The following is a 24,784-nucleotide window of genomic DNA, read 5'->3' on the forward strand; positions in this document are numbered from 1 at the left end:
CAGTAGCCATTAGTCCCCTAGTCAGGACCCTTCTTTCTCTGTGCTGGGCTTTTTAAAGCCCTTGATCTTGTGCATACAAGCATGCATAGCTGCTGTGAGCTCATGTGTGTAACAACCATACTGTGTCCAGAGGCCACCTTTCATAGCATTCTTCTCTATTGTCTTAGTCAGGGTTCCTATTCCTGCACAAACATCATGACCGAGAAGCAAGTTGGGGAGGAAAGTGTTTCCTCGGCTTACACTTCCACATTGCTGTTCATCACCACAAGAAGTCAGGACTGGAACTCAAGCAGGTCAGGAGGCAGGAGCTGATGCAGAGGCCATGGAGGGATGTTGCTTACTGGCTTGCTTCCCCTGGCTTGCTCAGCTTGCTTTCTTATAGAACCCACGACTATGCCCAAGGATGGCATCACCCACAAGGAGCGCTCCCACCCTTGATCACTAATTGAGAAAATGCTTTACAGCTGGATCTCATGGATGCATTTCCTCAAGGAAGACTCCTTTCTCTGTGATAACTCCAGCTTGTGTCAAGTTGACAAACAAACCAGCCAGTACATCTACCTTCTGGCTCTTACGTTCATTCACTCCCTCTTGCATGATATTTCTAGAAACACTGTGGCTCAACGGGGCTTGATATCTGAGAATGTTCAGCAGTGCTGAGCCCTGTTCACAGCTGTGTATTCTCAGCACTTGGAGCAGTTAACGAGCTCTGCATTGACCTGTGCCCTCTGATGCTTAAGAAGCTTCTCCAACCAAGAGAGCAGTGATTATTGTTTTGTGCCTTTAAAAAAATTACTCTAGGTAGTAGTTACTCCATGGAGTTGTCTCAGTTTGTTTAGCCAGTCACTTGTTGAAGAACAGCTGGTTTTATAACTTAATAATAATGAGCAAAACTGTTAGAAACATTTGTATACAAGGGCCATGTTAGCATTTCTTAGAAATAAATACACACCCAGGACAGTAATTATTGCTTTAATGGCAGTTGCTTGATTAGTTTCTCAACAAACTGCCAAACTGTCCTATAGCATATATTAATCATCACATCTACCAGTGACAAGTGAGTGCCTAGGCTGAATCTTTGCTAGTATTTGATATTGTCATTGTGTACTGTGTGCAAAGGTGTGCACAGTGTGTGTGTGTGTGTGTGTGTGTGTGTGTGTGTGAGAGAGAGAGAGAGAGAGATAGAGAGAGAGACAGAGAGACAGAGACAGAGAGACAGAGAGAGACAGACAGAGAGAGACAGAGAGAAAGGAGGGAGAGAGAGCGCGAGAGAGTGAGCACGCTCTTAGCAGTGCATATACATGTGGAGATCAGGGTCAGTGTCAAGTGTCTTCCTCTGTCACCTCTCAACCTTACTCTTTTGAGACAGTGCCTCTGATTGAACTCAGAGCTCCTTTTCAGTTTGAGTTGCTGGTGAGGAACCCCGAGAAATGTACCCTGTTTCTGCCTTTCAGAGCTGGGGTTACAGATGTATAACACTGGTGCTGTGCTTTTTTAAAAAGCGTGGATGCTGTGATCTGAACTCAGGTCCTCATGCTTGCACAGAGAGCACTTTGAGCCATCTCCCCAGCCCTGACATTAGTTTTCATTTTAGATATTCTATGGTTGTATAATGCTAGCTCATTGTAATTTTAATTAACAGTTTCCGACTCATTTATTTGGTATATATTCTATTTGGAAAATATCTCTTCCTACCTTTATTCTAATTGGATTATGTTTTTCTCATGCCTTTAAGACAGACAGACAGACAGACAGACAGACACACACACACACACACACACACACACTAGATGCTAGTCTTTAATTAGATACAGGCTTTCTGTTTTCCTGTGTTCTGTAGCATATCTGTTGGTCTTTTCATCAAGAAATGTAGTTCAATTTAACAAATGTTCCTTTTACCATTGGTGTCAATTCTAAAACCTCTTTGCTTTGCCCCATTGTTTTAAAAACTTCCCACTTTCCTCCAAAAGTTTTGTAATTGTCTGTGTTATGTAATGCCTGTGATCCATTTTGGATTACTTTTTGTACAAAATGTAAAACCTAGCTTAATATTCTCTGTCTTCCTAATTTGCCGACGTCCTTTACTTACTAACTCACAGATGGCACTGTCTATTGAAACGGCTTTCTTCCCTTTGTAGAACTGTTTTTGTGCTTTTATCAAAAATTAGATGTATTTGAATGAATGTCTTGGTTCTGTATTTTGTTCTCTTCATGTGCTTGTATTGTCAGTATTGTACAGTTGATCTGGGAATAGTTTTTCTGCATTTTAACAATTTTTATGGAGAGCAATTCTACTTCCTTTGCTTTCTGTGTAAATTGCAGAACTCTATTTTTGTTTACAGAGGTCTCTGGTGGAGTATGTAAAGAATTGTGTTGGATCTGCATTTCATGTTAGGTACAATAGACATATAACTTATGAACATGGTTTGTATAGTAGCTTGGAGTTTGACTCTCCCCAAATGCCCATGTGTTGAAGACTTGGTTCCCTGACTGGAGTGCTATTGGAAGAGAGAGGAAGACTTAATGGTGGGGCTTGTGGAAGGAAGTTAGGTCATTGGGGGACATTGAAGGGAATATTGAGACCTTTGCCCCATTTTGTTTCTCTCCCTCCCTTTTTGGCTGCCACATGTTCCTGCTCTGATATATTGCCTTGCCCCACACAAAAGCCACAGACTGGGCTCATGGGCAGACAGACACCTTTGAAACTATGAGCTCTGAACTCTTTTCTCCTAGTAAGCTGTTCCCATAGGTGCCTTGTCTTAGTGCTGAGAAGCTGACTAATAGTGCCTCTCCCATTTCTTCCCCAGCACTGGTAGTTTCACTCACTCCTGTGTTTCATTAGCAGCACCTTCTCTCTCAGGCTTAGGATTACCACATTGCCATATGTACTATGGTTTGTTATTTGCCCTCACCCCCACCCAGACTTTCATATGTCTTAAAGATAGGGTTAGACTTCCTTTTTCATTATTTCTTTGTGTGGATGGCAGTTGAATTGAACTAGGAGAGGTGGTCAGTTTCCAAGACTTTGTGGATGAAATAAGACCTTAGCAGAGGTCACTGGACTTGCTGGCCTCCAACGTCAGAAAGTGTTATTTCTAGGAAGGGGATGAGTGGAGAGGCTGTCAGCCTTCCTGTCTCTCCTCAGTGCCTTCCTCTCTTCCACCTCCCCACTAATTCCCTAATCTCGCTGTTCTAACCTTTGTTCCTCTGTACAGTTTCCTAACGACGGACAGTGATTTCCCTCCCACCTGGGAGGGTTCTGTGATCAGTTCAGCTCCTCTTCCTCCTCCCTGAACCTTTGGTCCGCCTGCACTACGCTTAAACTCCAGTGACTCTCCACTGCCCTGTGCTTTAGAATGCCCACATGGAATCACCTTGTGTGTGTCAGCCCCTATCATGAACACATTGTCTTTTACTTTATCCCCTGTAACATTACTAGTGCACTCACTGAGTAGACTCGTATCTTTATTTTTATATTATCTCTCTACGCCAGGGTTTTGGTGGTATTAATTTAATGTAGAAATCATCCCTTTAAATTCAAGGTTAATCAGAATCAAGTCGAACAGGTTTTTAACCAAAACCAAATCAAACAAAGAAACAAACACGTAGGTTTTCAATTTAAAACATTAAAGTTAATATTTTTCAATTTAAAATTAATAGGCGAGTCTTTTATATGTTTTTAATTTTTAAATGTTTGTGGCATTTGGAGACTTCCCATGTCCTCATCGGATGACACCTTGTAAGAGTAGGTAGGTTCTCTCTCTCCCACTTGGGCTTTGGGGTGGAATACAGATCACGAGGCTTGGAAGCAAGCGCCTTTATCCTCTGAGGCAGCCTGTTGGCCCATTGTCAGTTTTTTTTTCAGGGCTCTCGAATGCCAGAAGTCATTAACTTGTTTATGCCTCACCTTTATTCCTCACAGCTGCAGTTCGAGAATCTCAGAGTCATTGCTTAGCTTTTGGACACTGAGTTTTCCTGAGATGGTAGCCTGGGCTGGCAATGGTTAATGGAGCTTTGTTGTAGCATGTGGTTTTATTTGGGTTGCAATTTACTGTTTCTTTTGGAAAGTATATTTTTCATTTGAAAACTGTTTTTACGACTTTACATGTACCTACCTTGGGGATGACTTATCTTGTGATCCATGTTGTAATTATTTTTGTGATTACTTTTATTATTAATTTTATTTTATTACATATACCTACCTTGAAGCTCACTTGTCATGTGACCATGAGATGGTGGTGGTGGTGGTGGTGGTGGTGGTGTTGATGATGGAGATGGTGGTGGTGGTCTTGACATGTGCCTGCTTTGGAGCTAACTATCATGTGACCCATGCTGTCACTATTTTTTAACTTAAGTGAGTGCGAGCATCTTCTGTTCTAAAACTTTGTTTGTACAGAGGAGCTAGGAAAGTGGCATAGGTCTTTACTTTAGTCTTTTACATATGCTTTATTCAGTAGCTTCCATATAAGAATGAATGTAAGTGGAAACAGTTGGTTGGCTTAAATGACAAAGCCTCCCTTTTTCCAGATCGCAGCTGTTCTCCGGAAGCGGAAGCTGGAATATTACTTGTACAAGCTGCTTCCCGAGATCCTCCAGTCTGCCTCCTTCCTGACTGCTAATGGGGCCTTGTACATTACTTTCTTCTGTGTTTTAAGGTTGGTACTCATAATCACCAATCCATGTTAATGAATTTGCTTTGTTGAAATGGAAACCGTCTTAATTACTGCTGTGTTGATGTGAAGAAACACCATGATTGTGCAACTTACAAAGAAAGTCATTTAAAGAGAGCCCATGGGCTTGAATGCAGTGTCAGAGTGTGAGTCCACCATCAATGGGTCCTGGAACACTGTGGCAGGCAAGCATGGTGCTGGAACTGTAGCCCAGAGCATATATCCTATCCTGACCCACAAGGTGTGGGGTGGAGAGGGAGAAAGAAGAGGGAGGGAGAGACAAGGAGGGGAACAGAATGGAGAGTGGGGAAAAAGGAGAGGGGAACAGGAGAGAGGAGGCTTAGCGTAGGCTTTTTAAACCTACTCCAGTGGCACACATCCTCCTCCAAGGCCACTCCTCCTGGCTTTTACTAAACACTCCAACAACCAGGAAACAAACATTAAAATCTATGAACCTATGGGATCCATTATCACGCAAACCCTACAGAAAGAGAGATTTATTGACATAATTGTTGTTTAGGTTACACTCTTTCTTTCTACTTTAATCTATAAAATGACATTTACCTACAAGAAAATTTATAAAAATACAAGAAAATTTATAAAGTTGGAGCCTTAAGTCTTGGCTTATGATGTAAATTTCAAATTATTGGCATGATTATGCAACAAAATCTCTTCAATGTGTCATTCATTTTCTGAAGCCTACTGTAGTTTTGAAATTATTGGTCAGGATTTCTGATCAGAAGCAGAATTCAGTAATGGCCCAATATTCAAGGCAAAGTCATATAAGGTTGGGGCCAGAACAGAGCATGACTGTACATCCTAAATAAGGCTCTGCTGGACAGTGACTCAGGCATGCACTCCTTGCCTGTGCTGCCTACTGTGTGCACTGACTGCTGGACGCCCAGTCTCTGTCCCTGCTGTTGGAAGCACACGCTTATATCTGTCAAGTTAGAGCCATTTCACCTTTTCCTCACCCTTGTGTTGTCTATGGTTGTTTGTATATTTTAGTTAGAATTAAGCTTGTCATTTTCAAGCTGTCTCCTAGATTTTTTTCCTTGGAGCACTAGTATTTATAAACTTCACGTAGTGGAGGCAGGAACCAGTTAAGGTCTCATGTTGCGAAGAAGATGTTTCCTTTACATTGACTTGGACATCTGTGAAAGGAGCTTGAGCCTGTGAGCTCAGCAGTGCCAAGACTTGTTAGGACTTCAGGCATGGCTGCCCTGGAGGCTGCTACTGCAGCATCCTCTCTGCGAGCTGTGGTCAAACAGGGGAAGTAGTGTAGTACATTTAATAGAGAGAGATTGTTGGTGTCCTCTCTGGAGCCGTCTTCCTAAGCCCTCTTCCCCCTAGAGCTTAGAGTCAAGAACTCTGTAGAACCTGTATGGAAAACGTGCCTATAGGCTATTTAGGCAAAAGTTTTTACTATCTCGTAAGTGCTTAAGTTGAGTGTTTATGGCAGTTAATAAACCCAAACTTCAATTAAACAGATAAGTTTTTAGATTCTTAATCCTGTCTTGTCCTTAAAAGATCTTTTTTCAGATTTTTGATCCTGTCTTGTCACCATATCCCCCATATATATGTGTGTGTATCTTTTACATATATTGTGTGTGTGTGTACATATATACACATATACATACATTCATACATACATACATATACATATTTTCCTCCCTCCTACTATCTGTCATTTAGCAACTGGCTAATTTTGTTCAGATCATTTCTTAGAATATTTAGAGGCTGGTTCTTCCTTTTTTAGGAGCATAATTGTTTTGAAGCAAACCATATCTGAGGCAGGGTGTGGTGGCCCATGGCTTTAATAGCAGCACTCTAGTGGTTTGAGGCCAGCCTGAACTATGTGACTTCCAGGATAGCCAGAACTACAAAATAAGATCCCCCTTCTCAGAAACATACATTTCATGTCTCTAAATTTATTTGGAAACATAAGCAGTTTCTACTTTCAAGTAACAAATGGTAGTAGATAAGAAATGGTTTCCACATAAAGCTAAAAAAAAAATCAAATATTAGCAAGTATTATAAGGAAACCTGAGGGAGGTAGAGCATAGATGGAATCCTTTTTAAAGTACCTACTGTGAGTCAGGTGTGTGGCACACACTGCGTTAAGGAGAGGAGGTAGAGGACTTGTTGGCCAGAGGCTGGCTAAAGGATGGACTGGAACACACAGCGAAACTGTCTCAAAAAAGCCAAAACAAATCCAAGCCAAACAGCATCCCAGAACCACTGTGTCAAGAAGAACACAGCCATGCTTGTAGCCATTGTTGCTTTTTCTGAAAACGTACTGTTGAGTCCTGCTTAGTCCCTGCAGAGAGACAGGGAGTCTGGTCTGGGACCTGGTGTCTTTGGGGTACTGCGGGATAATTGAATAGAGGGTGAATAGAGAAGAGAAAATTCTGTTTGTAAGCGCTAAAATGGTCAACTAGGAATTAAATACAAAAATTACAAATTTGAATTTCAGGAAGATACTTGGAAAATTCTACTCATGGACTCCTGGCTTTGGTGCTGCTCTGCCAGCCTCCTATGTGGCCATTCTGATTGAAAGGAAAAGCAGGTAAATTTTACACATATACATGTTTAATAGAATAAGCTACCTGGGAGAATTTTATTCTTTCCTGTTAATTAATTATTGCCAGGGATGGAAAATCTGTCCCTATATATTTTTTCCATTTGGCAGCTATTTGATTGAAAATTAATTTTATATGAATACTATGCTTATTGTCTATAAAATAAATATAACTATATTATAAATATGCAATATAAAAGTAAAGAAACGTAAATATAAAATAGTGAATCTAAATGCCAGGTTCTATTTACTAACGTAATAGAAGGTTCTGTGTTAACAGCCTAAGTAAAGCAGTGGAATATGCAAATTCTAGTGGAAGCCTGTCTGCTTAGCTGTACAGCATCCTTGTCATATATAAGAGAGTTAGTAATACATTTTGTTTTGCCTAGGTCTGTTCTCTGCTTCAGGCTCCTTGACTAACCTGTTATACCAATTGTATTCTATAGAGAATCGTGTGGACGTGTGTTTTTTATTGTTTGTCACATAAAATTTTCCACGTGAACTCATTTATTCCGTAGAACCTTACAAAAGTAGTTCAGTCAGAGGGTAGTTGATGTTAAGGCTTTTTCATAAGAGTGTATTTGTCACTGCATGGATGGCTAAACTCGGAGACCTGGTACATGTTGTAATGTCAGAAAATTCAAAACCTGTTCTATTCTACCTCCAAGGACAGCATAGTACAGAGCTCAGGAAGACTCCAGAGCTAGCCTGCAACTTAATAATATGGCTCCGCCATTAACTATATCACCTGCTTGGCTTGCTCTTCACCTGAAAAATGGAAGCAGTCATAGTCTGTCATACTTTCAGATAATTCAGTTAATTTATGGCAAAAATAATTAGGACATCACAGTTGTCTATATGGTAAGCATTACTTGTTTTTTTGTTTGTTTGTTTGCCTGTCTAAGTAATGAAAGAGTTATTCTGCTGATGGCATTTCAAATCAGTTTTAAAATGTGAATATTGGTTTTGAAAGTATATAAAAATACCTGAAATTTTAAGTCTCTTTGTTTGTTTTTGCTTTTCCTTTTGGGTGGGAGATTACTTCCTAGAGCATGGACAATCATCAGCTGCTATAGGACTGAAGAAAAACGCCCTTTCTCCATAAGCATCCTTACTCAGCATGCCATGACTGACTGTTAGCACTTCGGCAGGGTTAGTTTATAGTTATGTGTCCACTTCAGCAGGGCAGGTAACACGAATAGGAAGCAGTTTGCAGTTCACAGTTTCTCTTTATTTTGCACATGTGGACATACGTAGCTGTGTGTGCTTATCATGTGGAAGCATGCTGTAGACATTAGTATCCTTTATTTGAAACTTTATCAAGATAATTCTTTGTGTAATCACAAATGCTCCCACATATAAGAAAACTAACAGTTCTTCTTTGCTTTTGTGTGTAATTGTTAAACAACTGAAGTTGTGTTTATCCCAATGTTAAAGTTGTGTGGCTTTTAATATTTAAGGCTTCAGATATCCTCACCACTGCTATAAATATTCTGTAGATTATGATTATAATAGACTCCTTAATGTCCTTTTCTGGAATTCCTTCATCATAGGTTGTGTTACTTCTTTGGTAAGGGATTATTTTGTAGTGAGTCTAAAATAATAAAAGAGCCGATTACTGTTAAAACTATTTTATTGTATCCTTACCTGAGAGTGTTGTTTGCAATGTTTCTTTTGTTTATAACCTAATAAGGTTTTCTGTATAGCTTATTTATATCTAGCAAAGTAGCTGGAAATAAAAATAAATCAGTAGCCTTTCTTTATACAAATGATAAATGGACCGAGAAAGAAATTAGGGAAACAACACCCTTCACAATAGCCACAAATAGTATAAAATATCTTGGTGTAACTCTTATTAAGCAAGTGAAGATCTGTATGTATGACAAGAAGTTCAAATCCTTGAGAAAAGAAATTGAAAAGGACCTCAGAAGATGGAAAGATCTTCCATGCTCATGGATTGGTAGGATTAACATAGTGAAAATGACCATTTTACCAAAAGTAGTCTATAGATTCAATGCAGTCTCCATCAAAATTTCAATACAATTCTTCACAGACATGGAAAGAGCAATTTTCAACTTCATATGAAAAAATAAAAAACCCAGGATAGACAAAACAGTTCTCAAAAATAAAAGAACTTTCTGAGGAATCACCGTTCCTGACCTAAAGCTGTACTAGAGAGCAATAGTGATGAAAACTGTGTGGTATTGGTACAGAGATAGACAGACTGATTAATGGAATAGAATTGAAGACCCAGAAATAGACCCACACACCTATGGTCACTTGATCTTTGACAAGGAAGCAAAAAACAAACAGTGGAAAAAAGACAACATCTTCAGTAGATGATGCTTGTCTAACTGGCGGTTGACATGTAGAAGAATGCAAATCGATTCATTCTTATCTTCTTGTACAAAGCTCAAGTCCAAGTGGATGATGGACCTCAGCATAAAACCTGATAGGCTGAATTGAATAGAAGAGAAAGTGGGAAAGAGCCTTGAACTCATTGGCACAGGGGGAAATTTCCCGAACAGAATACTAATGGCTCAGACTCTAAAAGCAACAATTGATAAATGGACGTCATGAAACTGGACAGCTTTTGTGAGGCAAAAGACACAGTCAATAGGACAAATTCACTAACCCTGTATCGAATAGGGGGCTAACATCCAAAATATATAAAGAACTCAAGAAGCTAACTTCCCAAAAAACCAAAGAACCCAATTAAAAAATGTAATACAGAGCTAAATATTCACAACAGAAGACTCTCAAATGGCCCAGAAACACTAAAAGAAATGTTCAAAATCCTTAGTCATTGGGGAAATGCAAATCAAAACTACCCCAAGATACCACCTTATACCAGTCAGAATGGCTAAGATCAAAAACTCAAGTGATAGCACATGTGGCAAGAATGTAGAAAAAGAGGAACACTCTTCCATTGCTGCTGGGATTGCAAACTGAAATAACCACTCTGGAAATCAATCTGGTGGTTCCTCGGAAAATTGGAAATAGGTCTACCTGAAGACTCAGCTATTGCACTCTTGGGCATATACCCAAAAGATACCCCACCATACCACAAGGACACGTGCTCAACTATGTTCATAGCAGCCTTATTTGTAATAGTCAGAAGCCAGAAACCACCTTGATGACCCTCAACCGAAGAATGGATACAGAAAATGTTGTTCATTTACATAATACAATACTAGTCAGATTTAAAAATTGAGGACATAATGAATTTTGCAGGCAAATGGATGGAACTAGAAAATAGCATTCTGAGTTAGGTAATTCAGACCCAAAAGGACATGCATGGTATGTACTCATTGATAAGTGGATATTAGCCAAAAAGTACAGAATACCTAGGATACAACATACAGACCATAAGAAATGTAACAAGCAGAACGGCCCAAGTGAGGATGCATCAATCCCACTTAGAAGGGGGGAGGAAATAATCATGGGAAGCAGAGGGAGGGAGAAAGACCTGCGTAGAAGGGAGGGTGATGCTATAGGAAGACCAGCAGTCTCCACTAACCTGGACCCTAGTGAGCTCCCAGAGACTAAGCCATCAACTAGGACCAGAGAAGGGTTGGTCCTGAGGTCCTTGGCACATATACAGCAGAGGTCTGTCTTGTCTGTCCTCAGTGGAGAAGATGCATGTAATCCTTGAGAGACTTGAGGCCCCAGGGAAAGGGGAGCCCTGGCGGTGGTGAGGACCACCCTCTTAGAAGCAAGGGGGAGGAGGAATGTGATGAGGAACTGTGGGAGGGGAGACTGTCAGGTGTTAGGGAGGGGGCACAATGACTGGAATGTAAGTAAACAAAATAGTTTTTAAAAATAGAAAAAAATTATGAATGCTTGAAAAGTATATTTTTCTGTTCCTGGGGTTGAAAGAAATTTCTAGGTTCTGAGCTGGTAATTATGTTATTTAGAATATATCTTCATTTTGAGGTATAGTCTCTGGTATTAAAATATTTGAAGGACTTGACATCATGGCACATGCCTTTAAAACTGACAGACAGTACTGGAGAGGCAGGGGCAGAGGGCCAGAGAGGCAGAGGGGCAGAGGGGCAGAGACAGAGGCAAAAGGAGTGTTCTGAGTTTGAGGCCAGCCTGGTCTTCGTAGTGAATTTTGGGTCAACCAGGGCAACATTGTAAGTCCATGTCTACAATAAACAAAGAAACAAACAAATGTTTAATTCCCTTTAGCTTGAGTTCTGTGTTGTATATATCACATCAGAATTCCTTTTAGATTTGCTTAGTATGTCTTAACATTTTGAAAACAATTTAAAAATATTTGTATTTTAATCAACATGTAAATGTATATTATTTTAATTAAATAAATATAATTTAACTAAATATAATCAAGTTGTATTTAGTTTATATGTATATTTACATTGATGTCGTTTCTTGATATCACTATCATGTTTGCTTATTAATTCTGCATAGCATCGTCGTCAGTGCACTACTGCTTGACCCGTCTGCTCCTGTTGTCTAATGAGACTTGTGTAGGCTCAGTAGTGCAGGGCTGCTTCAGCCCTCTGCCCTGCCTTCCTCATTGCATCTGCTGGGAGAATACAGAGTGAAACTGGGAAGGGGCATTGCTGTCAGCTCCCTGGAGAACTCCGTGTTCCTATTTTAACTGCACTCTTATGTGTATGTGTGCAGTTCTGAGCAGCTTGTCCTCAGGAGTTGACTTGTTTAACCCCCATTACTGCTGTCTTTACACAAAAGGATTTCATTACCACAAAGGTTGCCTGCCCTCTAGGGACGGGTAATCTGGTTTGCACTTGCATATGTCCTGTTGAGGACTTGAACAGTTACAGCAGTGACTTTTTCTTTTCCTTTTAAACTAAGCATTAGGCTGTTGATCCACCCAAGATTCAATCCTTTTCTATTGCTTAGTTTTCCATTATAGAAATATACTGGTGTGTATTCATGATTTATTTATTCTGTTGTTATTTTATCCATGAACATGGTGCTACTTTCCATTTATTTTGATATTTTTAAAATTTCATCAGCTTCTGTCATTTGCAAGATGTAGCTTTCATACTGTTTCAGTACAATTATAGTGTTACTATTATACATTTTATTCAGCCTTTTAAAAGAATAGCGATTTTAAGTATATTCATAAATTTGTTCAACCAAGAATTTAATTTTTGCCTGCAGTGAAGCCCGTTTAGTAAGTCATGCCTATTCCTCGAATGATCCAGTCCTAGTCAGTCACCCGTCAGTTTCCTAGCTCCGTCTTCCTCTGCGTGTCACCTTAGTGGGATCACAGTACCTGGCCACTGCGAGTGATCCTGTTTGCTCAGCTGACGGCTTGAAGGTCAGGACGTCATCTGTGCGTCTCTGCTTCACCGTTCATTGCTCCCAGAAAGCCCAGCTCTGCAGCTTTAGACCCTCTAGGCTCCCAGTTGTGAACGATGCTGCCCTAGTCTGTGTGCATTGCAATGTGGACTTGGAATGTGCACTTTTCTGGGGAATGAACCTAACTGTAGAATTGTTGGCGTACCCTGGCAGCCATGTTTAACCTTTTGAGGAACTGTTGTTCATTAAAGTGGCTACTTGGTTTCTGTTCACACCAGCAGTGTAGGGAGGGTCTTTTTCAGAGCAGAAGGCAGTGTGATCTTGATTTGTATTCTTCAGATGGCTAGTGATACCGGACATCTTTTACTTTATATCTTCTATAAAGAAATGCCATTTTCTTATTATTTACATTTTAGTTATTGAGTGTGACTGTTTTTAGATATTCTGAATGTACATCTCTTGTGTCTGGAATTTACAAATATTCTAACATGTTCTGTGCATGCGTCTCATCATTTTCTTGGTTATATCTTTCAGAATACAAAAATACATTGATTAAAGCCAGTTTGTCTTGTCTTGTCTTGTCATTAATTCTTTTCTTTTCTTTCTCTTCCTCCCTCCCTTTCTCCCTCTCTCCCTCCCTCCCTCCCTAACCTCTTTGACAGAGTGTTCCTGTACAGGTCAGACAGACTTTGAATTTTGAACTGTATATCCAGGCTGGTCTTGAACTTATGATTCTCTTTCCTCAGTTTCCTGCGTGCCGAAAGTGCAGATATGCCTCATGCCTGTGTCTTCTTTTTTTTTTTTTTTTTTTGGTTCTTTTTTTCGGAGCTGGGGATCGAACCCAGGGTCTTGCGCTTCCTAGGCAAGCGCTCTACCACTGAGCTAAATCCCCAACCCCGCCTGTGTCTTTTAAATTAAACTTTTACTGATTTTGTTTTTGGTGTCAGGTTTGGGAAACATGAACAACCCAAAGATCACTCCTGTTTTCTTTAAAATCTTTATAGTTTTAGCTCTTATATTTCAGCCTTTCCTCTATTTTGAGTTACTTTTTGTGTGTGATTGGAAGTAGCAGATATAATGTTTTATATTTCATATTCTGTATGCCTAATAGTATTGCATATAAATACCATTTACCTTTTGTCCTAATCTTGACTCATGACTTTTCTGAACTCATTTGTTCTGGGAGCTGCTGGCACATTCCTTGGAAATTTCCACAGGAGATTTGTCAGCTGCCAGTGGGAAAGCTTTGCTCCTCCTCCCCTCTCCCAGTCCTGATCCTGGTGCTAGCAAATAGTACTCAGTGTTTTACCATACACTGTGATACTGCAGCTGTAGTATACTTAAATGTGCGCCATCAGCTCTATAGCGTCCACAGCTCATCCAATATGTTGAGAGAAACCTTATTGTGAACAGATAATAGTGTTCTTGCCATGTGCTTTTCTACGTCAATTCATATGTTCATGTGTCTTTTCTTTGGCTCATTTATAGTGGTTTTTAACCTATGAATGAGGTCAGGGTTGATAATTTTATATATAGCTGAATTTTTCAACCTTGGCAATATTGACAGGTTTTCTTACAGAAGATTCCTTTGGAAGGCTGTCTTATGCATGAGGTCACTCGTCCTATTGACTTTTCCTTCTTCCTTAGACAACTGGAACAGCTAAACATGTCTTTAGATGTTGCCAAATAGACCCCTGGGACAATTAGTCTTTGAAAACTAATGATCAGTTTATGGTCAGATTCAGTGGTTGGAGTTTATTATTTGCTAAGAAAAGCATGAGAGTTCCAGCTGAGGTTGGAAATTGTCTGCTTCTGTCTTTACGTCAGTTTCTGCAATGGTTTTCTCCATACATCTTGTCGGTATGCTTTTTTCAGGATTGATATTGTCAGTGCCAGCTGTTTTCCTATAGCTCAGATAGTTTGCTTGTTCAGAAGTGTCTTTTTACAGCATTACTAGTCAGGCTAGCATAGCTGTTGCTGCCCTCAAACACTGGCTGATGTGTGGTATGTGTTTTTTAATTTAATTTTAAGCACCTGCGCCTTTGTGTTAAAAGTTTTTTTCTTTCAAATATCATGTAGCTGAATTATTAAACAGCATTTCTACTACTATTAGATTATTTAGTCCATTAACATCTGGTTTATTAACTGTTGGGTTGGGTTAGATCTGCTATTTTCTTATTTTTAATTTTTGTGTTTTTTTTCTTTATTCACATTATTAGACTTTATTATAAATAAGTACACTGTAGCTGGTGTTTATAGACTATGGTCTATTCTAAATAGTAGTTGAAGTAGGTTTTTTGTTTGTTTTTGCTTTAAAAGCAATAAAATAATTTATCTTTTTAAACCTGCTTTTGTTACTGGTAATTTTGCCAAGTCCCACTAAGGTCCTGTGGCATCAGGGCTTTCTTTCCCTTTGGCTTTCTTACTCATTAATGAAAGAATTTATGGACAGACTGCAAAGGAAGTTTGAAGACAATTTTTTTTTTTTAAATTTAAAAGAAAAACCTCAGGTTAGGTAAGCTGTAAATCTCAGCAGCTACCGGGAGAGGAGGGATGGAGAAGAAGCAGGAGACCATGTAGGTTAGCTAAGTGGATCTGGAAGTCAGCCATGCAGCCAGCCAACTAGAGTCACAGGGAAGGAAGCAGAGCATAGAGAAAGTGAAAAGGCCCAAAGTATCAGAGAACGCATCCTTAGGTTCTAGCCAGCATCCAAAAGAAGACTAATGAGAAGAAGGACCCTATAAGATGAGCTAACCCCACAGAAGTAGGGACCGTGTTCTTGGGAGGAAATCCTTGGAAGGGAAAGTACATTAACTCATTAAAAAATTGGAAATATGCCTTCTGTCTCTTTGACACATCTTAATGTGACACTCTCCCTCCCCCTCCCCCCCCACTTCTAGGGCCTTCCTGAGAGGTGGCCTCTTATCTGTCATTGTCCTGCCCAGTCATAAAGCTGGGGATCCATTCAGGCCAGAGATTTTATTTTTTTTTCTTGAAGGAAATAGTTCTTCCTTAATGGGCTTTTAATTGCTACTATGAAATTACCATATGGTTGAAGAAGAAGGAGGAGGAGGGATAATAATAATAATAATAACAATAACAACAACAACAATAATAACAATAATAATTAATAATAGTATATAACTTATTTCCTATTTTATGTGCAGTGGTGTTTTTTACTTGTTTGTATGTCTACGTGAGGGTGTTGGGTCCTGGAGTCAAAGATAGTTGTGAACTGCCATGTGGGTGCTGGGAATTGAACATGGGTCCTCTGGAAGAACAGTCAGTGCTTCTAAACACTAAACTGTCTCTCCAGCCCCCATTTTTTTTTTTTTTGCCTAGCGATCTCTCTCTCTCTCTCTCTCTCTCTCTCTCTCTCTCTCTCTCTGCCTGCCTATCTGTGTGTCAGTGTGTATTTACATCTTTGTGTGTACAACTTTAAAATCGAGGAATATATTTTGAGTAAATATATTTTTTTAATCTTTGTATAAGTTACCTTTCTTTGAGTTCTATTTTAAAGAAATTGGTTCAGTGGTTGCATAAAATTCATTACTCACTTGTTCCTAAAATGTGTATTTTAGGTGTTACCAATTTATATTAAAGGTTGTACCAAATATCAAGATCAAACTGAAATTATACATATTTAAAGTCATTGATTTAGTATGAAAATGAAACATTATTGTTACTATTATGGGAGGAGTACAAACTTGTAACTGTGCTTTTAGTTCATAGAGAAACAAGAGTGTGCAGGTAGAAGCAGCGAGTGGACAGCCAGAAATGTGATTAGATTTAGGGGGAAGGAAGTGGTGAAATAAAATTGGAAGTTTTTCTCTACACTGCCATAGAAACTCCCAGGAAAAAAGCTGTCTGGGGTTGAACCTAGGAAAAGAGTGTCATTTTCAGCCATCGTCAGAATATCTTTGAAAGAGTGGAAGAAATTGGGCAATAGGTTAGGCGGGAATAGTACTCACGTGTTTTATTTGTTGTTGTTTGTTTTGCTGTTTTTTGAAATAGTAATATTTGTAGTCTAGGTTTTTAAACTTGGAAAGGTTTATTGACAGTGAAAACTTTTCTCTGATGATGGAGTCATGTGCTGTTCAGCTGTGTGATAGCTTTAGTTTCTTTGAGATGAAACATAGAAAGTGTTTTATCTATGTTTTCTCTATGCATAGTAGATACATATGACTGTGTCTTTATATTCTCCCATGTCCTCCCTTCTTTTTTCTCCCTGGTTCTTATCCATTTCACTCTGGCATCCCAGCCAGCCATCAGTTCACCAGTCCTCCCAGAGTTAAGAGCTCTTTGCCAATTAGTTCTACCAAGGGAAGGAGGGACACTGAGTTGAGCCCTAATCACATCACTATGAGCTTCTAAGAGAGCTTTGAAGTTGTTTCCAGGGTTGCTTTAGAAACTTGTGCCACAAAGAATGGGGTTCATCTTGGCTCAGCTGGAAGCCTGGTAACACCTAGCTTACCCCCAGGAGGGCTGCTAAGAAGGAGCTTTTCTCTGACTCTAGGAAGTGCCTCCTGGTCCAGAAAGAAGTCTTTCTGATTGATTTTTTTTCCCTGTGGAATTTGCTTTGATATTTAGTTTTATGTTGGATAAGTTAATACAGTATGCTTAAAAATGGATTAAATGAAGACTGCTGTTTTATTTTAAGCACACTTTTTGATTGAGTTATTAAGCAGTATAATAGTTAAGAAACATCTAAGCAGACAGAGCAAAGATAAAAGAAGGATGCAATATGCAAATCAAAGGGTCCTGTGAGTTTGGTCTCTAGGTTCTTGATATACTTGTATTTCCACAGCAAGGCTTTTCCACCAATCTCTGATGTGCTTGTCCTGTTCAGTGAATGAGACATTCCTGTGACAGAATGGGATCCTGCACTTGTCCTTTAGACTGAGCGTTTGTCTTGCATTCTTATATCTTAGAGGGGAAGCACTTAAACTCTTTTGCAAAGCTATACCTCATAGGGTTTTCTCAGGTAGTCAAGTAGCAGTCTTAATACAAATAGACTTGCACTGTTTGGAAACTGTCCTTGTTTCTGTATTATCTCCTTTTCTCTTTGTGGGATACAGACATGCTTTATATATGGCTTTAATAATCACGTATGTATGTATTTATTATTGAGAAGTTAGATTGTTCTTGCTGGGTCCTCAGTGACCTCAGGAAATGTGGTATCCAGTTTCAATCAAACCTAGGGGCTGGCTAAATCATATGTGCAGTAACATTCAAAATGAAGCCCTGCTCTTCCCTCATTTATGTACTTTTTAATCTACTAGTGTTATATAAATCTAATTATTCTCTTTCCTTTAGGTGTGTTGATGCTGGGGTTGAAGGGTTTGTTGTAACAGTGATTTAGTGATTTAGTGTAGCTTCTAAAATTTTGTGTGGTAGCTTAAAAGATTTGAGAGAGAGAGAGAGAGAGAGAGAGAGAGAGAGAGACAGAGAGAGAGAGCAGAGACAGACAGAGAGAGACAAACAGAGAGAAGACAGAGAGACTATGACAGAGAGAAACAGAGACATTAAAAAAAAAACATTAGCGGGGTGAGTGGGAGGTGGGGGGCTATCGTCTTGGCTATAAGCTGTTGAGCCAAAGGTCTGAGGAGGCCCTCGAGGTTTTTGGGACATTGTCAGAAAGTCAGAAGGAATATGAGTTGAAATGAGGCACAGAGAACGAGCTGAACAGGCCAGTGATTGAATTTCTGTCCAGTATACAAGATGACCTCAAGGAGGCATGTGTAGCCAATACAAAGGAAAGTACGGAAGATTGAGATAGACCAGGAAACTAAGAGATCCAGATACTGTGCTGTGTGTAATAGGCTACGTCCTGCTGAGGAAGGAGACTTGGGTGATTCAAGCCTGTGGACCTCAAGGTCAGTTACACTGTACTGATGGATAGTAAGATCTATGACATCACAGAGCGGGCAGGATTCCAGCATGAACAATCTCTTGGATACCCGTGGAGTTCCACATCACATCTCACTTGGCTCTTGGGTACTAGGTTCTGGTGGTTGGTAGAGGGCCACTCTTGAGTGTCCTGCAGGGTTTCTTGAGCTGGGGTCTTTCAAGTACCTTGAGCCAGATGTAAGTGGGAACTTCTTTGCAGCTGCTTATTGTGGCCCCAGGGCCACTGCAACTCCTGAGCCCAGCACTTCAGGGGCAAGCCAGAAGGAAAGGATGGAACAAAATGAGGTGGTGATACAGTTTTCTCCCTCAGATGATGTCAGGAGGACAGCACAGTAGGGAGTTTGACTACCTTATTTTTAAAGTATTTTAAAAAGGGAACATTTAAAATTGTGCTGTTAGTACTAATAGGAAGCCCTGAGCTATCCTTCCTTGTCCTTGGCACCCAGGAGCTGGTATTGTCTTTTGACAATACCAGAGAAACGGGGTGGCCAAAGCAAAGCCTCTGGGGGTGCTGGACCTAGTCCTGTCAGTGTGTTCCTGAGGCATGGGAACTGTGGTTTCCTTGGTGACTCTAAGCCTTTACTTTTCATTTACTCTCAGAGCAGATGGCATGTACCCCTTTGAACTGAGCATATCTTACTTTTTAACCCATTATAGGTGTCTCCACCTAATTTTGGAGATGCAGAATTCAGAGTGGAAACTAAAATTTTTCTCTGCTTTTCAACTTATAGGTAAATCAGAGTAGCTTCAAAGTTTGTTATTGATGGCCCAAATGAATCATTTTTAAAAAGCCCTTGGGTGAAGGAGAAGGATAGAGGGGTTCCCAGAGACCCTCTTAGGGGCCAAGGGTTTATATTTAAGTTTGTTTATATTTGTATGTGTATATATCTGTGTAAAGCTCTGAGAATTATTTTTCTGTATATTATAATTGACAGCTTGATAAAAGCAACCTTCTTGATTTTATCATGACAAACCATAAAAAGATTGTGTGTGAGTATGTGTATGTGTGCACGCTCATGTGTTGAGGTTAGAGGACTGCATTCGTGGGTCAGTTCTCTCCTTCCTATGAGGGTCATGGGAATTGAACTCAGGTTGTCAGGATTGATTCCAGGAACCTCTACCTTATGAACCATCTCTCTGACCCACCAGTAATTCATATACACATACACATATATACAAACACATGTACGTGTGTGTGTGTGTGTGTGTGTGTGTGTGTGTGTGTGTGTGTGTGTGTGTCTTATTTTGCTGAGGATAATTTGCAGCAGTTCAGGAGGTAACATCCCTGAGGTCATAGTGTATGGGAGTGCTGCTATCCCTACTTTTAGATTGACTAGTCACAGTTTACATATTGATGATGCAATTATAATCACATCATTTCTGCCCTTCTCTAACCCTTCCTATATACTCCCTCCACCCCCAATTTTTGGCCTCTTTTCCCTTAATTGTTAGTTACATACACAAACACACTAACCTGCTGAATTTGTTTAGCGTTGCTTATATGTATATAATTTTAAGGTTGATGGGTTGGTATTGGCTAACAAATTATGAACCCATTCCTGGTGAAGACTAATTCCCCCTCTGTTAAGAGTTCGTATTTACCTATAGTTCTTTGTCTAGGGATGAGGTCATGTGAGAGTTACCCCCTCCTCCTTCCTCCATCTATTGACATTGGCCTTACTTGGGTCTTATTCAGTCTGCCATATTGTTGGGCTCTTATGGTTGAAATGTGTCTGCCATTCATGGTAGCCTTCCTGTTTCTCTGGCTTTTACAGTCTTTCTGCCCTCTTTCCCCTGATATTCCTGAGCTTTAGGGCAGGAATTGTGTTGTTAATGTAGCCACTGGGGCTTAATACCATATCCTTTTTTCTCTGCATTTTGACCAGTATTCTGTGATTGTCTCCATCCATCAGGATAGTAGTTCTTCGATGAGGGGTGAGAGTCATACTGGTCTTTGGGTATGAGAGAAAATATTTACGCAGTTAGGAGTTTACTGGTTTAGTAATGTTGTTATAGTAAGTCCTCCCATAAGATCCTTGACCTTACTAGCCCTGGGTAGTTGGCCAGGTTTCTAGTACCAGCAAGATTTCTTTCCTGTCAGCAGGCCTTAGGTCCAATTAGGTCGATTACCACCAACATATAAATGGATAATTTACTGTCTTTAGACAATTTTATCTTAAACAAAAGGTGAACAGATATGGAATTCTGTTTTTTCATTTTAGTGATAAGGTACAGGAAATAAAAGTTGACTAGAACTATGGTTTCCTAAATCTGTTCATAAGTTTTAAGCCATACTGCCTATGCATAGCTTTGGAAATATTAGTCAGCTATTTTTAAATAATAAACAGTCAAGAATATATATGGTTATGATATAATTATATCTATATTACATATATGTATGTAATATTATATGTGTAATATTGATATTTAAGCCTGGCATGATATTTACATTAAGGTGATGGATATTAGCAACTTGTTTTGGATATGAAGTACTTTTCCTCTGAGTCCTGAAAGTGCTTGTCATTCAGATCTGAGTGAGATTTTGAATTTTCTGTTTATGATTTCTCTCTTTCCCTGAACTCATATTAAGGCATGAGATCTTTTCTTTAGAGAATAGAATGTATTTTTTTTTTAATTTCTCAGATACACTAAAAGTAAGTTATTTAAAAGATGTCATTATCTTTGAGGCTTGACGTGAGGTCTCATTAAATGTGTTTAATAAAAATATTTCTTTTTCTGTAGCTGTATTGAGAGAACTTTTGTTTCCTTTTCACATGTCTACTTATTAATATGATAAACAGGAGAGTTTGTAACCAGTGACAAATGGACAGTAGTTTCTTATGAACAAATTGCTCAGTTACTTTTGTACGAAATAACAAGATAATTTGATGTTTTGATAAAATTGTGTTTAGTCAGAATTGTTCTGGCCTTGACTTTTTTTTTTTTTTTTTTTTTTTTTTTTGGGTTGGGGGACCAACCCCCGGGCCTTTTTTTTGTTGGGCAAGTGGCTTCCCCCTGAGCTAAATCCCCAATCCCCTGGCCTTGACTTTTTGCCAAGGAAATTCCTTAGTATTTCTTCTTACTGAATTATGGATCCTCCAGCACAGTCAGGATGTATAGCAAGTGTGTGTTGGAAGTGCCAGCTACTCTACAGGGCTGCATGAATTCAGAGATTTGAGACCAGCCTGGCCAGTAGAGACTCCATCTCAAAAAGGGGGAAAATATCTCTAATGTAGAATACAGAGATTTCAGTGGGCTTTCTAGTAACAAAGCATATTAATTTAAAATATTTCATGACAATCAAGTAGAATCTTATTATGACATATTACTAGAATGACCTAGAGAATCAATGTAGGTTCAACTCAGCATATTTAAAGGAGAGCTCAACACAATTTGCTTACTTTCTAATATATTAGTATTAGTGTGGTTTTAGACTCCTGATAAATTTTTTGCTAGATTTTTGATAATAAAGTAATTAAAAGTCAGATCAAAGCTTAATCTTTCTTTTTTAAAAATTATTTACAGGAGAGGGCTGCTCACAATTTATATGGCCAACTTGGTAAGTAAAGGTTTTTTTCTTTTTTCTATATTAAAAAAAATTCCATAGACTTCTCTTTCTTTTCCTTTTTTTAAATGGAAGAAGGAAAAATTTGATTTTGAGCCATTTCCTGTGTATTTCAATGGCTAGTGTTGAATGGCTGGGAGAACTTGATACCACTTCATTAGTTCTTGTCATAGCAACTTTCACTTATTTGAGAAGAGACCCAAGTCACTGCCGTATGCCTTTTGGCATTCTTCTTTTCTAACTTTAGGTCTTTGATGGGTTACAAGTTTGTACCTGTATATTTAGCTCTCTCACCCCCTTTAATTCCCTACTCTGCCTGTGTTGTTGTTTGAATGGGAGAAATGAGTTAAGGATGAGTTGTCATGATAAACCTTTAACGTTAAAACCCGAGTGTGATAACATAATCATCTGAATTCCCACATCTGCAGGAATGACACCAATGCCACGTGGGATCATAGTGCACATATAATCCAGATGCTGCTATCATGTTCACCAGTTAACCTTGTCATAACATTTTTCTTTCTTTCTTTCAATTAAATTATTTTATTTATTTACATTCCAAATGTTGCTCCCCCTTCCTGATCCACCCTCCCAGAGTTCTTCACCCCATCCCTTTTCCCCTTTGTCTGTGAAAGGATGCTCCCTGCCCCACCTGACACCCCCCCTCCCCCACCGCACCATCCCTCTTTCTGGGGCATGAATTTCTACAAGAGGATTAGGTACACATCCTCTCACCCAGAGGCTAGACAATGCAGTACTCTGCTAAATTAAGTGCCAGGGGCCGTGGACCAGCCCATGTGCTCTTTGGTTGGCGGCTTAGTTTCTGGAAGCTGTGAGGGGTCTGGGTTAGTTAATATTATTGTTCTTCCTTTGCAGTTGTAATCCCCTTCAGCTTCTTCAGTCCTTCCCCTAACTTTTCCACAGGAGTTCCTTACCACAGTCCAGTGGTTTGCTGTAAGTATCTGCATCTGTCAGTTTCAGCTGCTGGCAGAGCCTCTCAGAGGACAGCTATGCTAGGCTCCTGTCTGCAAGCACAAAACTGCATCAGGAATAGTGTCAGGGTTTGGTGCCTGCCCATGAGATGGATCCCAAGTTGGGCCGGGATCTTTTCTTCAGTCTCTGCTCCGTATTTGTCCCCACATTTCTTTAGACAGGAATAACTCTGGGTCAACAATTTTTAAGGTAGGTGGGTGGCCCATCCCTCTACCGAGGGCCATGTCTATCTACTGGAGGTGGTCCCTTCAGGTTCCATTGCCCCACTGTTGGGCATTTTTGGCTAAGGTCATCCCATTGAGTCCAGGGAACGTCTCACGTCTCAGGTCTCTGAGACTTTTTTAGAGGTTCCTCCTCCAACCTTCACAGCTGTAAATTTCCATTCATTCTCTGGCTCTCTCCTGTCTTCCCCCATGCCTGATCCTGCCCCACTTTTCTGCTCCCCTCTACTCTCCCACCCAGGTTCCTCCTTCCCTCTGCCTCCCATGATTATTTTCTTCCTCCCTTCTAAGGGGATTGAAGCATCCTCATTTGAGCCTTTCTTCTTGTTAAACTTCATATGGTGTGTGAGTTATAAGTATTCTGTACCTTGTGGCTAATATGCACTGAGCAGTAAGTACATACCATGCATGGCCTTTTGGGTCTGGGTTACCTCTCTCAGGATAATATATATTCTAGTTCTCTCCGTTTGCCTGCAGAGTTCATGATGCCCTCGTTTTAATAGCTGAATAGTATTCCATTGTGTAAATGAACCATATTTTCTGTGTCCATTCTTTGGTTGAGGGTCTTCTAGGTTATTTCCAGCTTCTGGCTATTACAAATGAGGCTGCTATGAACATAGTGGAGCACATATCCTTGTGGCATGGTGGGGCATCTTTTGGGTATATGCCCAAGAGTGATATAGCTGGGTTTTCAGGCAGAACTAATTCCAATTTTCTGAGGAACCACCAGACTGATTTCCAGAGTGGTTGTACCAGTTTGCAATCCCACCAACAATGGAGGAATGTTCCTCTTTCTCCACATCCTCCCCAGCATGTGCTGTCACTTGAGTTTTTGATCTTAGCCATTCTGACTGGTGTGAGGTGGATTCTTAGGGTCATTTTGATCTGTATTTCTCTGATGACTAAGGATGTTAAACATTTCTTTAAATGTTTCTCAGCCTTTCGAGATTCCTTTGTTGAGAATTTTTTTTTTAGTTCTGTACCCCATTTTGGAGTCTAACTTCTTGAGTTCTTTGTATATTTTGGATACTAGCCCTCTATCAGATGTAGGGTTGATGAAGATGTTTTCCTAATGTGTAGGTTACCCTTTTGTCTTACTGACACAGTATCCTTTGCCTTAGAGAAGATTTTCAGTTTCACTAGGTCTTTGTCAATTGTTGATCTTAGAGCCTGAGCCATTGGTGTTCTGCTCAGGAAATTTTCTCCTGTGCCAATGTGTTTGAAGCTCTTTCCCACTTTCTCTTTTGTTAGAGTCAATGTGTCTGGTTTTATGTTGAGGTCCTTGATCCACTTGGACTTGAGCTTTGTACAAAGTAATAATTATGGATCTGTTTTCATTCTTCTACATGCAGACCACTAGTTAGACCAGCAACATTTTTTTTAAGATGCCTATTTTTCTACTATATGGTATTTATTGGCTTCTGTGTCAAAGATCATTTGTCCATAGGCTTGTGGGTTTGTTTTTGGGTCTTCAATTCTATTTTATTTATTGATCTGTCTGTCCCTGTACCAATACTATGTGATTTTTTTTTTGTCATTATTGCTCTGT

General features: G+C 39.6%; 1 protein-coding gene across 1 annotated transcript in view; it reads left to right on the forward strand.

The window, feature by feature from the left end:
- Nucleotides 1-24,784, forward strand: part of Tmem135 (transmembrane protein 135) — a 193,584-nt gene that overhangs the window by 23,049 nt on the left and 145,751 nt on the right. The window contains exons 2-4 of the mRNA XM_032893263.1: nt 4,528-4,655; nt 7,147-7,239; nt 21,982-22,015. Coding sequence (XP_032749154.1) covers nt 4,528-4,655; nt 7,147-7,239; nt 21,982-22,015 — 255 coding nt within the window. The remainder of the gene's footprint in view (nt 1-4,527; nt 4,656-7,146; nt 7,240-21,981; nt 22,016-24,784) is intronic.

This window comes from Rattus rattus, chromosome 2, assembly GCF_011064425.1.
Source record: "Rattus rattus isolate New Zealand chromosome 2, Rrattus_CSIRO_v1, whole genome shotgun sequence".
NCBI classification, from domain to species: Eukaryota; Metazoa; Chordata; class Mammalia; order Rodentia; family Muridae; genus Rattus; species Rattus rattus.